This window comes from Neomonachus schauinslandi, chromosome 12 (assembly GCF_002201575.2).
Source record: "Neomonachus schauinslandi chromosome 12, ASM220157v2, whole genome shotgun sequence".
NCBI lineage: Eukaryota > Metazoa > Chordata > Mammalia > Carnivora > Phocidae > Neomonachus > Neomonachus schauinslandi.
This window is the reverse complement of record NC_058414.1, coordinates 73520482-73539080: the sequence shown is the minus strand read 5'-3', so window position 1 is coordinate 73539080 and position 18599 is coordinate 73520482. Positions and strand designations below refer to the sequence as shown.

Sequence of the window (18599 nt, the reverse complement as noted above, 5' to 3'; positions counted from 1 at the left end):
AGGGGTAACTATGGACAAGGCATTTTCCTAAACTATAAAATGGGTGTAATAAAAATTTTATTTATCTGAAAGCCACTACCTGAGGTTAAGCTACATTAGTATCTATTAATCACCTTTTTTTTAATTTTTTTATTGTTATGTTAATCCCCATACATTACATCATTAGTTTTAGATGAAGTGTTCCACGATTCATTGTTTGTGCATAACACCCAGTGCTCCATGCAGAACGTGCCCTCTTTAATACCCATCACCAGGCTAACCCATCCTCCCCCCCTCCCCTCTTTTACAAAACATCTCAATTCACTTAGAAAATCTATGATCCTTGTAATATAACCTGGGACTCTTTAAAAGAGCTCTATGACCATCCCATTTCTCCCTGGAGAGTGCTACCTGCTACCTATGGCAAATATTCATATAATTGATTCTACCTAAATACAGGGCATGATGGATTCCTTTTTTGATGGTTAGAGGTTTCAGGGGAGATATTTTTCGAAGGCTGAGGTAAGTGCCATTTAATATGGTGTAGATATGTTTTCCTGATTTTTAATAATGAGACTAGCAGAGCAAATATTGCAAGGGACATATAATAAATCCTAGCACTGAATGACAAACGGAAACATGCCGGGCTTCAAGGCGAGAAGGTGGTTTGTTCTCCCAGCTGTGTGGTTCAAAAAGTCACACTTGTCTTGACATATTGAATCACTGAATGGCCCTCCATTTTCTGCCTTGCATTGGCATTAGGTTGTTGAGCTTCTATTTTGATTGTTAATATATTTGCTGCGGCACCCATTAATAAAAGGGCATGCTAATAACAATGAAATACAGCTCCACTTGAAAAATGAGGTGCACACGGACTCTAAAGAGCCTTATATCTGTCACTATACCATAACACCGTGTTATGAGTTACTACAGATTATTAAAATAATTTAATGTAGTTATTGCACTGAAATATGTACCTTTCAGCCTGTAAGGGAAAGTAGCTTGTGCTCTAATAAAGAACAATTCTAAGAAAGCACCCCAAAGGGTTCTTGCCCAAGTCTAATTATAGGCGGTAAATTTGTTTCCTTCCAGAAAAACCAAAGAAAAGCTTTTCACTGTCTTTTACCCAATACCAGTGATTAGTGCAGGTGTTCCAGAAGAAAGTAAATTCACCTTAATAGTCAGACGTAGTATGTAACTCAAGGATATTGCATATTGCCTTCAACAATCTCTCAATTACTTGTGAAAGTTGATGCTGAGCCAGAGCTCCCCGGGGCTGAAGGCACAGAGCTGGTTACTGCCTGAGTTCTCCTCCCTGCCTCAGCCCCTGGGGGGTCTTTGTTTTTTGTTTTTTAAAGATTTTATTTATTTGACAGAGAGGGACATAGCGAGAGAGGTAACACAAGCAGAGGGAGTGGGTGAGGGAGAAGCAGGCTTCCCGCAGAGCAGGGAGTCCTATGTGGGGCTTGATCCCAGGACCCTGGGATCATGACATGAGCCCAAGGCAGCCGCTTAAACTGAGCCCCCCAGGTGCCGCTCTAGGGGGTCTTTGAATTCAGGCTTTGGGCCTCGGCTGTTTATGTGACAGGTGTCCTCCCCGAGGCCTGCAAGCTTGGAAGGGGCTTTCAAGGAGAGCTGCCGTAGCACGGATCCCAAACGGTGTTGTGGCGTGACAGACTCCGTTACAGACGGAAGGAAGGCCTCCGAGGCCGCGCTCTGCTCCTCCAGGACAGGAGGCAAACTGAAGCCAGGAGGGGGGCGAGACAGGCTTTTGCTCCGTTTTCCTTTATACGCTTAGCTGACGTGAAGGATGGTTGTCACACAGATGCCTAATCTGACAAAATCTTTTATGACATGGACACAATTCCTATTCAAAAGCGAGCCCTGGCTCTAGAAGAGAACCCTTCAAGAACACCAGAACCTTCCTGCCCCGTGGCGAAGTACGCCAGAGGCGGAGCGGGTGGGCCACAGCCGCAGAGTGAACGCTGTTCGCAACCAGCAATTCCAGACCACGTTTAAGAAAAGCATTTCTGTTGCAGGTAGTCGGGAATCTGCCTTTGTTTACGCCGTCTCCTCAGCTGGAGTTGTGTTTGCCATCACCAGGGCCTGTAGCCAAGGAGAACTAAAATCCTGTTCCTGTGATCCAAAGAAGAAGGGAACCGCCAAGGACAGCAAGGGCAATTTCGACTGGGGCGGCTGCAGTGATAACATTGACTACGGGATCAAGTTTGCCCGAGCCTTTGTGGATGCCAAGGAAAGGAAGGGAAAGGACGCCAGAGCCCTGATGAACCTTCACAACAACAGAGCCGGCAGGAAGGTATGGACGGCTGTGGCGCTCATTTTATAGACTGCATGGCTTGGTCAATCACTTAAGCCAAGCTTATCCTAAGCTTTCCTAGAGCGGATAAAATGCTATACAGTCCCAACTGCCCGGCGCCCAGCCCACCGCCCACCCCTCCCCCACCCCCCTTTAGAGTCTTTCGATTCTAAAGAATACCGTGGACTGGGTTGATATGTCTCCACCCGCACTCCACCTTCCTTCCCACAGCTGAGCTGGAGTCCACCCACTGCTTTTGGCATTGTGTAGAGTCAAGTGTTTTATGGTCCCTCTGGATGCTGTATCATCTAGACAGAAGATATCATCTGTGGGTGAGGGTAGGGCTTCATCCCACCTACCAGTGGGACACTGAATGCTTGTATCTGAGGGGATCAGGACCCGAGCGTCTTCTCTCAAACTCATCAGGAAAGCAACCCACCAGGCACGGCTTGTTGACTTTTAGATTTAGAGATGCTCTTTTTATTTTTTTTATTTTTAAAGATTTTATTTATTTATTTGACAGAGAAAGACACAGCGAGAGAGGGAACACAAGCAGGGGGAGTGGGAGAGGGAGAAGCAGACTCCCCGCCGAGCAGGGAGCCCGATGCGGGACTCGATCCAGGGACTCCAGGATCATGACCTGAGCCGAAGGCAGTCGCTTAACCGACTGAGCCACCCAGGCGCCTTAGAGATGCTCTTTTTAGAACCTGACCCAACTCTCACGCATAAAAGCCCCACCTTGTGGTTTCTGGGACTGGATGAGTAAGTGGACAAAGGGAGGACATGTCCCAGAGGGGTGCTCTGGCCCCTTATCCACTAGTCCTGACTAACTTCCTGGGCTGTGGGTACCCAGTCATTATTCACCTCCTCGCCCCCATTTGTTGGATGAGGCAACAGGCCCTAAGGTGCTCAAGGTCACGGGGAGAGTCAGTAGAAAAGTCAGTACTAGCACTCAGGTTCAGCTCCTGGCCCGGGGGTGCTTTGGCCCAGGATTAAACCATTTCAGAGCTAGTATTCAGATGTGTTGATGTGCCATTTCTTTCTGCATGGTGACAGGACCAGAATAGCTAGAGAATCTGGATGCTGCACATTATCTCTTTGTGTAAAAAAACATTAACTGGCTAATCAAATATTTGGTCAGAACCATTCTAGAATAATCGAATTGCCAATGAGAAGAGATAACCATAATTTCTCTTTTATCAACATGAAACACAAATGTGCTTGACATTAATATATAAAGAAAGATCAGCATAAAATTGGAAAGGTCCCCAGGAGGGCTTTAATAGAAAAAAGAATTGAAAAGAATGCAGATCTGTTTGGATGAAAACCCTTTTACTAGGCTCATGGAAAGAACAAATCTCATTTAAAGGAAATTGGAAGGAAAGTCTTGCTTAACACATGGGATAAAATGAGTGTGACCTGAGCTGTTTACAAATAGTACCTTTCTTGAACTTTAAAAATCAACATTCCTTATTTTCATGAATTTATGAACCTACAGTGACTACTGCCAAGAATATAGACTATGGTTGTGTAATCCTACAACTATTGGTAATTACTGTTTGTGCAATGGTTTAGATTAAAAGAAACTTACATTGACCTTTGTTTTGACATTGATACCACATGTATAAGTTATAAAGTGTGGTGTCTTTGATAGGAGCGTGCTGCTTAATTATTCAAGCAGGGTGTGTAGTTAGATCTAGAAGACTATTTGTAAAGGTAAAGGCATATGGTCCTACATTGTAACCAAAAGAATGTCGATTTATCAAAAGAAATGTTACTTTTGCTTAATAGGCCATTAGGTTTTGAATGTTTCACCTCTTCAAGACAATAGAGCTTAGTTATCATATTGAAGGCCCTGATTTAACATGACTTTTAATACAAATTACGTGGTTCTTCACTGTGTAGAGGTGAGTGGCCGTCAGGCCTCAGATATTCTCCTGCCTAGTCTGCAAAACTTAGGAGGCTACTTTTGATTGGAATAAAAGTGCACACACTGACTTTTTAAAATGTGGCTTTAATTAATGGTGGGTGGGCAGACTTTTTCAAGGAGATGCATGATGTCAGTGAATATGAACTTTAATGAGAGTAAATGTATTGAGATAAACATGCGTCTCTAATTCTCTTCTTGCGGTCATTAGACCCCCAGTCTCTGCTCCCCCTTCTTACCAGCAGAAGGTCTGTGGAATCAAAATGAGAACAGGCTGGGCTTGTGTTTGAAGGCAGGCCTCCTGAGCTAAGCCTCCAACTGACCTGGCTCTAGAAAGCCCCAGCCTCCCACAGCGGAGAGCACTGTCCATTCCTTCTTATTTTCTTCTTCATGCTTTTCAGTGTTTCCCAGATTGTCCAATACGAACATCCTCTACTTTTTAAAATGCGGGTCGGGGACCGTTTTATTTAAAAGAAAAAAACATCGATTCCGAGATTATGTTTAGTCAACACTACAAAGCGAATTCAACACTGCCATTCACAATGGACCTTCATTTCCCCCTAATATTTGAACAGTTTAATTCATTTATTATAGCAGCTGGTTAGAGCACCCTCATGTGTCTCTGTACTGTAATATCATTTCAGATCCTCTGTGCTGTTACATCTTTTTATTTTAATCACAGCCTCAGAATTTGTAATAGCTTTTTTCCTTCATGTATACTTGAAAATTCATCCTTGATTGAGTCTAATTTTCCACCTCCAAATCAGATTGTTAAGGTCTAAAAAGATAAATCTACCTTCTTCAAAACCAGCATTCTATCCAGAAAGAAATTCCAGTTTCTCTCAACAGTTCTCTTTAAGTCTAAAGATTCCATGCCATGAAAACTTCTCAATGATTTTTTAAGATATACAAATTACAAGACAAAGTTACTTGGTAGATATCCACCATTTGTACCCTTTCATAAGCTTGAAAATGGCTTTAACATTAGTCTACTCTTTAGAAATAGTCACAAGTAATCACAACTCGTTGAAACAGTCACAGCTTCTTTGGCCTTTTCTAAGAGAGTCTTTTCTAAGAGAATCAAAATAATCTGTGATCCAACCAAATACTGCCCTCCAGTCACTGGAAAGGTGCATGATAAGAATTCCACAAAAACTCTTTCCCCCGAAGTTCTCTTACTGTAGCGAAAATACAAAGAATATGGAATTTAAAATCAGACCCACCTTAGTTTTAATCTTGCAATACCAGTGGCTTTGCTCACCGAAATTCCGTTTTTCTCCTGTGTAAAGGGTATTCCGTGGTGCTGTGGGAAGACAAGAATAAGGCAAATAGCACAGAACCTGACATGCAATGGTGCTCAATAAAAGTTCCTTCCTTTCTCTTTAGTGAAGTGAAGGTCATCCGTGACTTTAGCAATAGATCTAGACACAAACCCAGTGGGACCTATTACTTAGGATTCAGTCCGATTGCTCCAGGTATCCATAGACTCATCTTCGGTACAGTTAAACACACTAATTAATAGGCATGTAATATTTTCTAGTCTACAAAATCCTATCCAACGTTTTGTAATTTGATCTTCCAAGAAACCCTGTAGGATATAAACCAGCATGAGTATTCCTACTTTTCGGCCGGCAAGCCGCGGACTGGGCAGACTGGGCTGGATGCAGTGACTAAAGAGTCACACAGTTGTGACGTGCTGGGCTTGGGGCTCAAGCCAGGCAGTGCTCACCCTTCTGTGCTCGTGGACCTTCCATGGGGTCTCTGTTGAGCATTTCTGAGGAAAACACAGTGTTTCTGTATTTTACAAAAAGCAGCAGTTGCCCTTGGAAGGTAGTTTAATGATGACCTTTTTCCTTTGGTGTAGGGTTTGTTTGTTTTTTTTAAGATTTTATTTATTTTTTTGAGAGGGAGAGAGATAGCGAGAGCGGGAACACAGGCAGGGGGAGTGGGAGAGGGTTAGTAAGGGAGCCCAATGCGGGGGTCGATCCCAGGACCCTGAGATCATGACCTGAGCCCAAGGCAGACGCTTAACCGAATGAGCCACCCGGACGGCCCCCCTTGAGGTAGGTCTTTCTTTCACAAGCACCCTACAACGAATTTGTAGGACTTTTTAACAACAGGGGGACCGTTCTTTTAAAAGCCAAAACATAACGGCTAGTCACTGTGAGCGTTCCTGAAGCAACTTGGCCTTACTGGGTGGATTCAGAAAGTTCCAACTAATGGCGTGCTGCCACTCTGAGAGTCCTGCGCGCCATGGGACTAAATCTAGGTTGACAGATAATTAAAGCCTTGCCCTGGGAAAGGCACGGTTTGGGGCAATAAAGCCGTAGGTGGGAAAGCATAAGACAAAGAGGCTCCTGCCCACGAGAAACTTTTGACGTGTCCGTCAGGGGACGAATGAGACACCATCGCCAGGCCAGCTCCAGGCTGCGGGTATTAACAGAGAAACCAGCCACAGGGCCAGTCAGCCGAGGAGAGAAAAGTTGTGTCCCAACAAAACTGGGTGTTGGAGCTGAGGAGAGAAAGGTTGTGTCCCAACAGAACTGGGTGTTGGAGCTGGAGATAAAGATTTCCCATGATTGAGATAGGGAAAATTCTTTCCAGGACGAAGAAACTGCAAGGCCAAGAAAGATACTGGAGCAGAAAGAACATCAAAGTTGAGGAATGACGAGGGCTCTAGGGTGGAGTTCATAACTGAGACTTAATAGGGGCTGAGGCTGCAAAGTGGAATCTGCCAGATCTCAGCCTCGAATGCCGTGCAGAGAGATTTGGATGTCGCTGGGAAACAACAGGAAGGCACTGAGCAATGTGGGAGAAATGAAATATTTAAGTTCCGCTCTTACGCATTCTTAATTCCTCTGGAGTCCCCTTTGAAAGAGTGATAGATTTCAAAGTTCGGATGTTCTACAATGTGTTTGAATTAATGCCTTAAATAGAGTAGGAAAATTGTAAGAAATGTTTACTTCCCTGAATTTTATTTTCAGCCTTAAATATACATATAAGGGCTGATGTAGATATTAGGCTTTCTGATGTATACTAACAAAAAATTAGCATATGGCAACTGTGTTGCAATTTATATTTTTAACATAATGTTTACATTATTATTGGCTACTTTATTCATTAGGGGTTCTTAGCTAGTGAAGGCCTCTTGACCGAGGCAGTACGGAGGCTGGGGCTCTACAATCAGAATATTGGCTCTAATACCTGAGCGTGACTTTAGACAGGTTACCCAAAGAGGATTTCCACATCAAATAAAATGTATACACTGGGTTTTAAGCAGGACTAAAAGGCAGGTACCATTACTGTCCATATTTTGCCTATGAAGAGACTAAGGTCTAAGAGGGTGGCTGGAATTAGCAAACAAATTGAATTGACTTGCTAGCTGAAATCATCTGAAATTCAGACTTAACTTGGCTTCCCGTATTTTATATGGGAGAAGTTTGCAGGGTCAAGGGATTCAGAGTTTCTAGTTCCACGCGCTGCCCAAACCAGGGCCACTCAAGGCCAGTGCCATGGAGCACTGGGGCCTGCCCCTGAGCTTGGCCCACTGGGGCATTGGGACAAAGAAGATACTTCTGTCTATAGGAAACATGTCCAAAGTCCAACAGAAATGGATATTGTCCAAGACATAAGCACAGACTTACTACAGGCGAGTAATCTTGGGCCTAATAAAAACTTCCCAGATGCCCCTTAAGATAATTATTAATGGTTCTGAACCAAGAGAACTGGGCATGATTAAAAAGAAATCACATTCTCAAGAAGTAAGGAATATCGATAGAAAATGATAAAATCAAACTGAATTACAGAGCCAGATTGCTTTAACCTCCTATTCGTCTAAACCCTCCTTTAAATAATGTGGGGTATCCTTATGAGGCACAAATCTCACTTCATAGGTATTTGCTTTCTAATTGGTCTCCTTAGTTTGTAGAATTAAATGCATTTTGAAAAGGTAGATCAGTTCTGCCAACCTCACCCGTGTCTTGTACCTAAACAGGGTATGTGCTTGATACTATAGATCTTTATAGAGCATATGAATCAAAAATTAACCAGAATCAAAGTCCCAAAGCAGAGAATAATTTTTAACAAAATTGTTACAGTTCCATGTAAAGTTCTATTATTCATAGAAAATGTTTTTAGACTGGCCTCGTTAGTCAATAAGAATTATTATATATATGGCTAGTCAACGGTAATGTTCTTGAATTCCACAAATATAAATTCCACACCTTATATTTCCTAGCTAAGCCCACCCTGTGGCGGGTCTGATTTTAAATTCCAAAAACAGCAGTCACTGTTTTTGAAGAATGACAGTGCTCAAGACAGTACGCAAATCAACTGCACAGGTGGTTAATAGATGTCCCTGTTTTCCTCGTTCCAGAGCTTGTATGTTTGAAAGATAGAAATTGATTTGATTTTCAGTAACTCTTTTCTTAGAGATGTGGACCTGTCAAAAGGATTTAATTGTTAATAAATGTACTTGGCTTTAAGCCAACATCTGAAAATTAAATGTTTTTAATGTGTGTTTCCCTCAGGAAAACTGATAAAAGACCAGAATTATATGAGTCGCTTTGTGGCATACACTCAACTAAAAAAGTGAAGTACTAACGCTTCTTTGAATGCCCACATTTAATTAAGTAATTTAGTTAAAACATAGCATATAAGGACCTAAAATAAATTCTAAACTGAACTTCTAAGGCAAGGTTAGGTGGATTGCCCTTGTTCTGATAGGAAGAGATGCCCTGTAAAGAAGTCTTACAAAGATACCCTGGGGTAGCTTGGGCGCCATTTTCAGCAAAGCTGACTTAAGAAACCAAAATTTCGTTCTCCTTGGGAGAAGTCTTTCTAACTGGCAAATAATTCTTTGTAGACTATAATTAGATATGCCAATGCTACGTGTAAAAACTTTCATAAAACTCACTGAACCCAGAGAACATGAACCCCTGGGGAAGGTAGAGTGACAAACCCCAGTATGGCAAACGCTGGTAGAGTGATTTGAGGTGTAGACTTGCTGCCAGTCATGTTTGGGTTACATCCTGCCTCAGCCATACTGCCTGTGAGACCTAGGGCAAGATCCTCGGCTTCTAGGTATCTCAATGTCCTCATCTGTGAAATGGGGATAAAAATATGATATATTTTATATGTTTGTGTGGCTTATATAAGACAGTGAATATGAAGGGCTTGGGTGGGTTAATAAGTAGTGAGTATAAAGTGCTTAGTGTGGTTTGACATATGGTAAGACCCTAATGAATGTTATGCTTCATTATTATGCTCTGACAGTAAGTTGGGCAGATAAATATAGAGTTGTTCTAGTCTGCTCAATGCATGTATTACCTTCTTCTAGAGCTTTTTTTTTTTTTTTAAACCTTCAGACTATTGTCTCTTTGGTATAGAAGGCTAATATGTAGAAGTTTCTTAAATCCTAAGTCTAGAAAATAGCCTCTGAAGACCAATGGCTTAAAATGCTCAAAATTAGAGATTTAAGGGCCACATAAAGAATCTGCTAAGAATGATTTTAGCACTGAAGCAATTATGAGCCTATCGAAGATTTTTTGAGAGAAGTTATCTGGCAAGCTAAAAATGATTTCCATGAGGCTGAATACCAAAAGGGTACTGCTGTCCTTAGGAGTCATATTTATTTATTTTTTAAGTAGTCATGTCAAATGAGCAAGTATTTACTCACTGGATGCCACAGAATAAAAATGAGAGGGGATTAAGTGAACGGCGAGGGGCGAAGAGTTGATGCCGACCATGCTGGCCAGTTTGGTGATATGAAAAGCCACAGACGCCATGAGAATGTGAGAGGGGAGGTAAGGAAGGCTAGAAATGGAATCTTGACAGCAACCTTGAAGGAGCAGCCATTAAGAATCAAAGAAGGAAACAGAAGAGACCCTTTAGGAAAGATCTGAGACAAAAGAGAAAACAGGACCTGTGTCATGGACCTGTTTTTGGAAGAAGCTTTCAACATCACACACTGAAGAGAGACAGCAAGTTGCTATCATCAAATCTTCCTAGTGTTCTTTCTTCCTGCTGTAAAACAAGACTTGCCCAAACACAAGTGAATTGAGCAGTGCAGAAGTGTCATTGGAAGATGGGGAAGTTACCCCTCACCCCACCCCACCCTCCACCCCACGGTTCTCATCCCCTTCCAGACATTTGAGTGCAAACAGATCCAAGGCTGTGGACAAGACATACAGCATTTCACATCTTCCTCCCAAAACCTCATTAAAATTATAGCAATGGAATAAAAAATGGTTTAAATCAACTGTAAGGAGAATGGTCAAAGAAATGAGAGAGCCCAACAAATTTGTGGGAAGTGGGAAGTAAATGAAGAAATTGTAACTGATAAAGAAGGATGAAGAAGCCACAGTCTAGGAGAGTAAAAGCAGATGTGGGGATGGGGAAGGAAAAAACAGATAGGACAATAGCTAAAGTGGGAACCAAGATGCTCAATTGGAGCATCATTGGAGAGAAGCATAGGACTGAAAACTGGGACCAACTTAAAAACCCATAGATGGAATAATGAACCCCATCCACTCCCCTCCCCTCCCCCCATGAGCAGAACTCCTCAAAGTCTAGCATAACCTCCAAGGCTTTCTGGAGTTAGAGTCTCCAACATAACAGCCAATGTCCTACCTACTCACCAGAAAGCAAACCTCTCTGGCCCATAAGCCCCACCCATATAACCTACATTCCTAAATACCTTTTTGTGACTTCATTCTTAAATATGAAGAGACTGTCCAAGAATTACCATATATTTGATTAAATTCATCAGCAAGAGAGGAAAAGACCAAAAATTGTAGGAAAAAAATGACCCCAAGAAGAAAAAACAATAACACAGGGATGAGAAGAGAATTTTTTAAAAGCCTAATTAGTCTCCTCATAGATATTTCAGAAGATGTTAACATCCATAAACTGTAAGAATGGATGCTTTGAAAAAGTGACAGCTAGAGAGTAGGAAAGAACTTGGAAGAGAAAGCCAAAGAAACCTCCCAGAAAGCATAACGAGAAGCCCAGGAAAACAGTATGGAGATTCCTCAGGAAACTAAGAATAGATCTATCTATCATATGATCCAGCTATTTCATGTATGAGTATTTACCTGAAGAATACTAAAAGACTAATTCGAAAAGTTTCTCCACCCCATGTTCACTGCAGTATTATTTACAATAGCCAAGATACAGAAGCAGCTGAAGTGACCACCAGTGGATGAATGGAGAAATAGTATGTGGTATATATAAACAGTGGAATACTATTCAGCCATAAAGAATGAAATCTTGCCATTTGTGATGGCACAGATCTTAAGGGTATTATGCAAAGTGAAATAAGTCAGATTGAGAAAGACAAATGCCGTATGATTTCATTCACATGTGGAATCTAAAAAAACAAAATGAACAAGCAAAGCAATACAAAAATAAACTCCTAGAGAACAGGTTGATGGTTACCAGAGGGGAAAGGGGTGAAGCAGTGGGTGAAACGGGTAAAGGGGGTCAATTGTAGGATGGATGGTAACTAGACTTTTGGTGGTGATCGCTTTGTAATGTATAGAGATGCCAAGTTATAATGTTGTACATCTGGAACTTGTACAATGTTATATACCAAGTTTGCTTCAAAAATAAATAAAAAGAAAAAAGCAGCCCAAAAGACAAGTGGAATTTAAGGAGATCCATAAACAATACCCATCTTTCCCTCTTGAATTTGAAACCAACTGAAAAGTGGATAAAGGAGATAGATGGCTAGAATAAAAATGTCTGTTGCTCTGCTGAAAAAAAGCTGCACTGGAGGATGTAGCCTTCGAAACCTCGAAGTACTTCCTAGCACTCCACCCCTGAACTGGTCAGACTTACTCACCCTGTCACAGGCTGTATGTTAGAGCCCCTGCAGGGAGCCCCTTGCTGGAGGGAAAGAACTGATCATAACTCATCTTCTCCACAGGTTGGCAGATGCCCAACAAGAAGGAACCCAGGCACACAAGCCCTGTCCTTCCTCTAAACTCACCAGTTGGACAGTCATTTCTCCTCCCCTGGAGAGAAATGAGTAAGGGAATGGTGAGATCCAGGAGTGTTACTTTAATGGAATTTCTTCCTCAAGAAAACAGAAAGAAAGTATTAAAAATATAAGAGGGAAAATATAAAAGACATAAAGGATCAATTGAGAAGGCTCAGCGACTGACTAATTAGAATGCCATGAAGAAACTAAAAAAATTGAGAGGAGAAAAATATTAAGAGAATGTCTCTGTGCTGAAGGAGTTTCCAGATTGAAGGAGCCCACTGAGAGTTGAGCAGGATTAATTTTTTTTTCCTTAAAATCCTAAGTATCATGCTGATATTCCAGAACACCCAGGATAAAGGAAAGTTTCTGGAGACTTCCATGTAGAAAAAAATACAAAGTGAAATGAAAACAAAAGCCAAAGAATCAGCCAGACATCAGACTTCCCCTCTGAACCACTAGGAGCCAAAGCCTATGGAGCAACACCTTCAGTTTTGAGGAAAAATTGTTTTCAACCCAGAATTCTATACCCAGCCGAACTATTAGTCAAGTATGAAGGCTGAATAAAGACATTTTAGATGCATAAGAATTCAGACAACGTATCCCCCGTGCACCTTGAAGGACTTAAGAAGTTGCTGCAAAGAGAAAGAATAAACCAAAAAAGAGCAAACATGGCATCTAGCAGAGTAGTATGTCCAAACTGGGAGGGCATGATGTTGGCTCTCAGCTGTGTAGGCAGTCCAGGTTGGAAGAAAGTGGAGGATCGTGGAGGCTCCAGACAGATGGAAGGATGGTGAGGGTGCAAAAGATCAGGTTATAGTAAATGCCTTTGGTAGCGAGGAAAATGGGAAAACCCCAGACTTCATTCCAATAACATTCTTCTTTGGCACAGAGGCTGTGATGCTGGATCAGAGGTTATGAGCTGCAGTCCTGCCATGGGCCTTGCTTGCACAGTTAACACGACTACCTCCATATTGATTGTTTTCAATTTTTAGAGCCAATGTCTAGACACACTATGGGAGACACCTATAGTCACAGAATAGGACTTGCATGCCTCATCTTTGTCCCTATAAAAGGACAAGTGCTGCTGATGGAGACTGGGAAGCAGAAGGGGAGGAGGAAAGAGGGACTACAATGTCTTCATATGAGACAGCACCCAAGACTTTTGGAACAAGAATCAACTTTGGGCCTTGACGTTGCCTAGATCCCCAGAACTGTTGAGAGGCGGGGCGAGGAAAGTAAGGGCCGGGATAAATTCTCAACCTCTGTAAGAAGTCTCTTAGGAAATGCCCTCTGTAGATTAGTAGGTCAACAGTGACACACAGGGTTGCCACCTTCGGTTGTTCTAACCTGGCGCTGCACCCTCCAGAGGGCTCCACTCACCTTGTGGTTACTGCGGATTGGTTTAATTATGACAATTTTCTGGCAGATGTGCCTTGGGATGCCTTTCCCTATTCGTCCCAAAGTCAGGGGTCCGCTAGCAGAGAACCATTCGTACAAGCATTTAGGTAACCACCAGAAAGCCTACAAGCAGAATTCCTTTTGAGTGGCCACATCTGGGGTTGTGCGGTGCAGTTGGAAGAAGGGGGAGAGAGGAGGAGGGTACAACAGAAGGTTTCAGCTTTTCACACTGATCCTGCCTGTCCTATCTGATCTTTTTAAACCAGGGGCACATTTCTTTAATTAAAAATTCTGGAAGTAATTGTGAAAAACAAACACAAAAAGCCCAGACTGTCTGGCAGCCCCTGGGATGCCCCCAGGACCTTGGCTTGGCTCACCCCTTCCTTTGCCCGCAGGTAAGCCTGCGGCTGCTCCCCTCCAGCAGCCTGCATGGGAAGCCCAGCAGCCCCTCCCCCCTCTCCTCCCGGGACCCCCGGGGGCGCATCCCCCTGGGCAGGCCCCTCCACTGCGGCTGGGTCCTCGAAAAGCACTTGGCTTTTACTCCATCCCCTCTTTGAGTCCCTCCAAAACAGCATGAGCACAAATTGTTGCTTGTAGCCATTTCTTCCCGGATACGAGGATGTTTCGGAGACATAGGGTAGGACACAAATTCTAATCAATAATCAGCTACCCCAGTTCCTAGAAATGTAATGCGGCTGTCTGCCACGGGAGCGTCTCACCTGCTCCGCCCCCGCTGGGCTGGGACTCCCGGGGCGGGGTGGGGTGCAGCCGCTTCTTTCCTCCTGCAGGGCACTCCCGGCTTTGGACGCCATTCGGGATTTGGGATCTTCTGCCTGGCTGCCTATTAGAGGCACCTGAGACCCGTCGTAGCCTCGAGGCCAGGCCCACCCCCAACCTAGGTTCTGATCTACTCTGCTGAGGGAGAGGCTGGCTTGGGTGCCGGAAGCCGTCCCCAGGTGATTTTAATGTGTGGCCAGAATGAGAATCACTGTTCTGCTCTGTCCAGATGCCAGGGAACAATCCCCAGATTCCTGTTGTTTTACTCTGTTCGATACAGAGCTTGACCCCCCTTTTTTTTAGTGAAAGTATAATTAACATACAATGTTCTATTAGCTTCAGGTGTACAACATATCGATGCGACAATGCAATACGTTACTCAGAGCTCACCACAGAAGTGCAGTCAGCCATACAACGTTATTAGTGTTATTGAGTATACTCCCTACGCCGTGCTTTTGTCTCGTACTTTTGACTTCTAACTGGAAGTTTGTACCTCTTAATCCCCTTTACCTATCAAAGGGTTTGACTCTGTTTTGCCCTCTTTCCAGACCATGCAACCCCTCAGACTGCAGCCAGACTGTAGAAGAGCATGCTTTCCCTTCTTTCTCTGGGTCTATACCCATACGCAGGCCTTTAAAAAGTGGACCATACTGCATATATTGTTCTGCAATTTGTTTTTGTCACTTGGCTTCCTTTCATTCTGTCATACTGATCTACCTCATTATTCAAAGCCCACATAATATTCCATTATTAAGCATATACCATAATTTGCTTAACCATTTTCCTGTTGATGTCATTTGGGCTTTTTTCCTAATATTTTGCTATTGCTGAGTATGCTGCAATGAACATCCATGTGGGTGTGTATCCTTCAAAGCTTGTGCAAATATTTCCAGAGTGGAATCACTAAGGTCAAAGGATACATATATTTAAAATTTTGACACATGTTGCAAAAATGCTCTCCATTTTTAAATGGTGTATCAATTTACTCTTCCACGGACAGTTTGTTAAAGGATTCCTTCCTTGATACTCCTAACCAACATCAAATATTATCGGCCTTTTTACTATTTGTTAATCTGCTAGGCAAAAAACAAGTGTTGCATTCTTTTAGTTTGCATTTCATGATACTAGTGAAGTTGAACATCTTTTTGTACTTTTGTTAGGACTTTATATTTTTTCTGTGAATTGCCTGAATAGATTTTTGATGACGATTAGTTTGGAAGGTGCAATATAGTCCCCCCTACTTAATCTCTCTGCCTCTTTTTTCTCTATTATGCAGGCCATCTTATCTGGTCAATTTCTGACTTATTCAAAAGAAGAGAGGGAAATAGTATGTGTAATTAAAAACTTGAGAAAAGCACAATGCAATTTATATAGGATTCTAAATGTTTTTAGAAAAAGCACAGATCTGGGCGCCTAGGTGGCTCAGTCGTTAAGCGTCTGCCTTCAGCTCAGGTCATGATCCCAGGGTCCTGGGATCGAGTCCCACATCGGGCTCCCTGCTCCGCGGGAAGCCTGCTCCTCCCTCTCCCACTCCCCCTGCTTGTGTTCCTGCTCTCACTATGTCTCTCTCTGTCAAATAAATAAATAAAATCTTTAAAAAAAAAAAAGAAAAAGCACAGATCTGGGAGTGAGACACGGACTCACACCTTATTTCTGCCTCCATCTATCTAGGTAACTCTGGGGATTTTACTTTCCTCGCTGAGCCCTGGCTTTCATAATTATAGAATGGGATTAATAACCTATTTTGCCTAATTGTGGTAATTAGACAAGATAATGTGTGTGAACCACGTCATGGAGCCTGTCACACAGTGAGGTGGAGGATAAGTCATTGTTATTGTTACATTGTTATTATAACATTCGATCATGGGAATTCTTCTAAACTAGGAAGTTCCTAAACTCACCAGAAGTTTCTCAGTCCCATTCCTTATTCTTACATTAGTGTTAGCTACTCTCTAAATCACGCCCCTTCCCTCTGCCTCTCTGACTGAGCAGGGTGTTGTCCCCTTCAAAGTTAAGAGTTTGAATTTCAAGTCTGCAGACCCAGGGACGGAGGTGGCCCCGCGCTGTGATGGAGCCCCGAACAGGCTGTGTGTTAAGAGTGGGGCCTGGAGCTGTGAGCAAACCCAGCATCAGAGAAGGTCTCACTTTCTCCCAAGGTTAGCTGTCAGATGGAGCCTGTGATTAACCCACAATCAACAACTGACCATTGTTCCAGTTGAAATAGTTGCCATTATAAGTCATAGACCCTGGGGGCACAGACTTAATATCTTGGACCCCAAGAGGTACAGAGGCAGGGCCAGGCCATGGTGGATTCACTCAAGCAGTTCAGCAACATCCTCCAGAACCAAGTCCTTCCCATCCTTCGATCCAGCCATCAGCAGCTTGTTGCTGGTCCAGAGTTGGGGGCCCCGTGTCCTGGGGGTGCTCCTGCAGAAAAACCACAGCCAGAGACAGAGAAAAGAAGCTTCTCCTCATGTGTCTCTTTTAAAGTGTGAAGAAATCTTTCTCACAAGTCCCCCTGCTCATTGCTCCTAACATCATATTGGCCCCAGCTGAATCAGGAGCAGGACAATGAGATTACTGTTGCTGATTTGGGCTGCTCTGGGCCAGAGAGAGGCCCAGCCAGTTCTGAAGCACGTGGCTGCCCGACACCCAAGCAAAACCAAGGAAGGAAGAGGGGAATGGCTGTTGCCAGTGATGATAATGATCAGCAGTGTGGCCCAATGCCATGTGTATTTATAAGGAGTCATAAGATATATTTTTAAGATCCGATTTTATTATGCAAATGCTTCCGTTAGTCATCTAAAATATTTACCAACTTTGAAGTTTGCAACCTGGAAACTTAGCATTACAAAGGGAGGGCAGTAATATTTCCTGTCATTTGTAAAGCTAAGAGTATTGTTTATGAGTAAATAACCCAGCTTTAAAAGGAATAAGTCTTGAAGAATGAGCATTCAGTTCCCAAGCACTTGGCATGGAGTGAGTTCTGTGTGGCTCTATTGTGAATTTGGGATAGAAAACTGGACAGGTGGGACCCAAATGGGGCAGTAAGGGAGCCAAGGTGTTCCTTCTAGGGCTGTGTCTGTGGTGGAGGCCTGCTGTCCAGGTCACCCAGGGAACCTCATACCAAACACCTGGAATATAAAGATATGGGGGGAGGAAGGCACATGGGGGAGTGTAGTTCCAGAAAAAGAGTTCATTCTAAGACATCCCTTAAATATCCCCAGATCCCTGTGACCTGGAGGACCAAACTAATGACATTCCCCCTGTTCACGTCTCTGTCCTTGCCCTTCAAGCCTGGCTTATGCTGAAGAGCACAGGTTTCAAATGCTAACAGGGCACGGTCCACCATGAGGGGCAGAACAGGAAACGTAGGGTGCTGAGGCCCAACCTGGGAAGGGTATGAGTGAATTCACAACTGGAGAGCCACCATGATGTCTTGGATCCTTCGGCTCTAGAATACTTGTTTGGGACTGACTTTCTGGAATGAAGAACGTTTCTACACGCTTGGTTAGAAAAGAAACAATCTGTAAAGAGGCAAAAGCAGGTTTGGGCAAATAGAAATAGTTCTCTCAGTGTGTTACCCTAAGAATTTTGTTCAAAGTCCCACCTTGGATAACGTCATCAAGGGGGTTCACTGTCCCCTCTGCCTATGTCTTCCACCCCAGATAGGTGCTGTCTTGGGGATACAAGCAGAGAGGGTGGAAGCCCTCAGCAGGCAGGTGGTTTCTCCTCCTCTGATCCGCAGCTGAGCCAGGGACCAAAGGCATGGTTTTGGTGAGACCTCCAAGGCTGGTTGCCCCCATGGCCCTTCTGTGTGTCACTTAGGATATCTGATGGAGGAAGCCCCTAATCATCAGTCGTGATCTCTCATGAGCAACAAAAAGCTCTTTCAGTATTATAATAATTTGGAAAATTGACTGAACAAGAAATTAGTTCTAACTGTTGGCGAGGGGATGACAATTGTTAAAGTAGTGAATCATATGAGAAAAGGGAACACAGGAAGGCTTGTAATCACAAAACATGCTCTTAGAAAATATTGTGAGGAAATCCATTTATTCATCCATCCTATGAGTTGGAAAGACTCTAGAGTCTGGGTTTGCATCTGCCATTCCACATCTTGGCCTAGGAGGTTGGGCCAGTCATCTTACTTCCCTGATCCCTAGTTTCCTCACTTGTGAAGTGGGAAGAACAGTAGCTCAGGATGGCTCTGGGGA

At 43.2% G+C, this 18599-nt stretch overlaps 1 protein-coding gene across 1 annotated transcript in view; it reads left to right on the top strand.

Annotated features, from left to right (window-relative positions):
• WNT2 (Wnt family member 2) overlaps nt 1–18599 on the top strand; it is a 42531-nt gene that overhangs the window by 5950 nt on the left and 17982 nt on the right. Inside the window, exon 3 of the mRNA XM_021699375.1 lies at nt 2019–2296. Coding sequence (XP_021555050.1) covers nt 2019–2296 — 278 coding nt within the window. The remainder of the gene's footprint in view (nt 1–2018; nt 2297–18599) is intronic.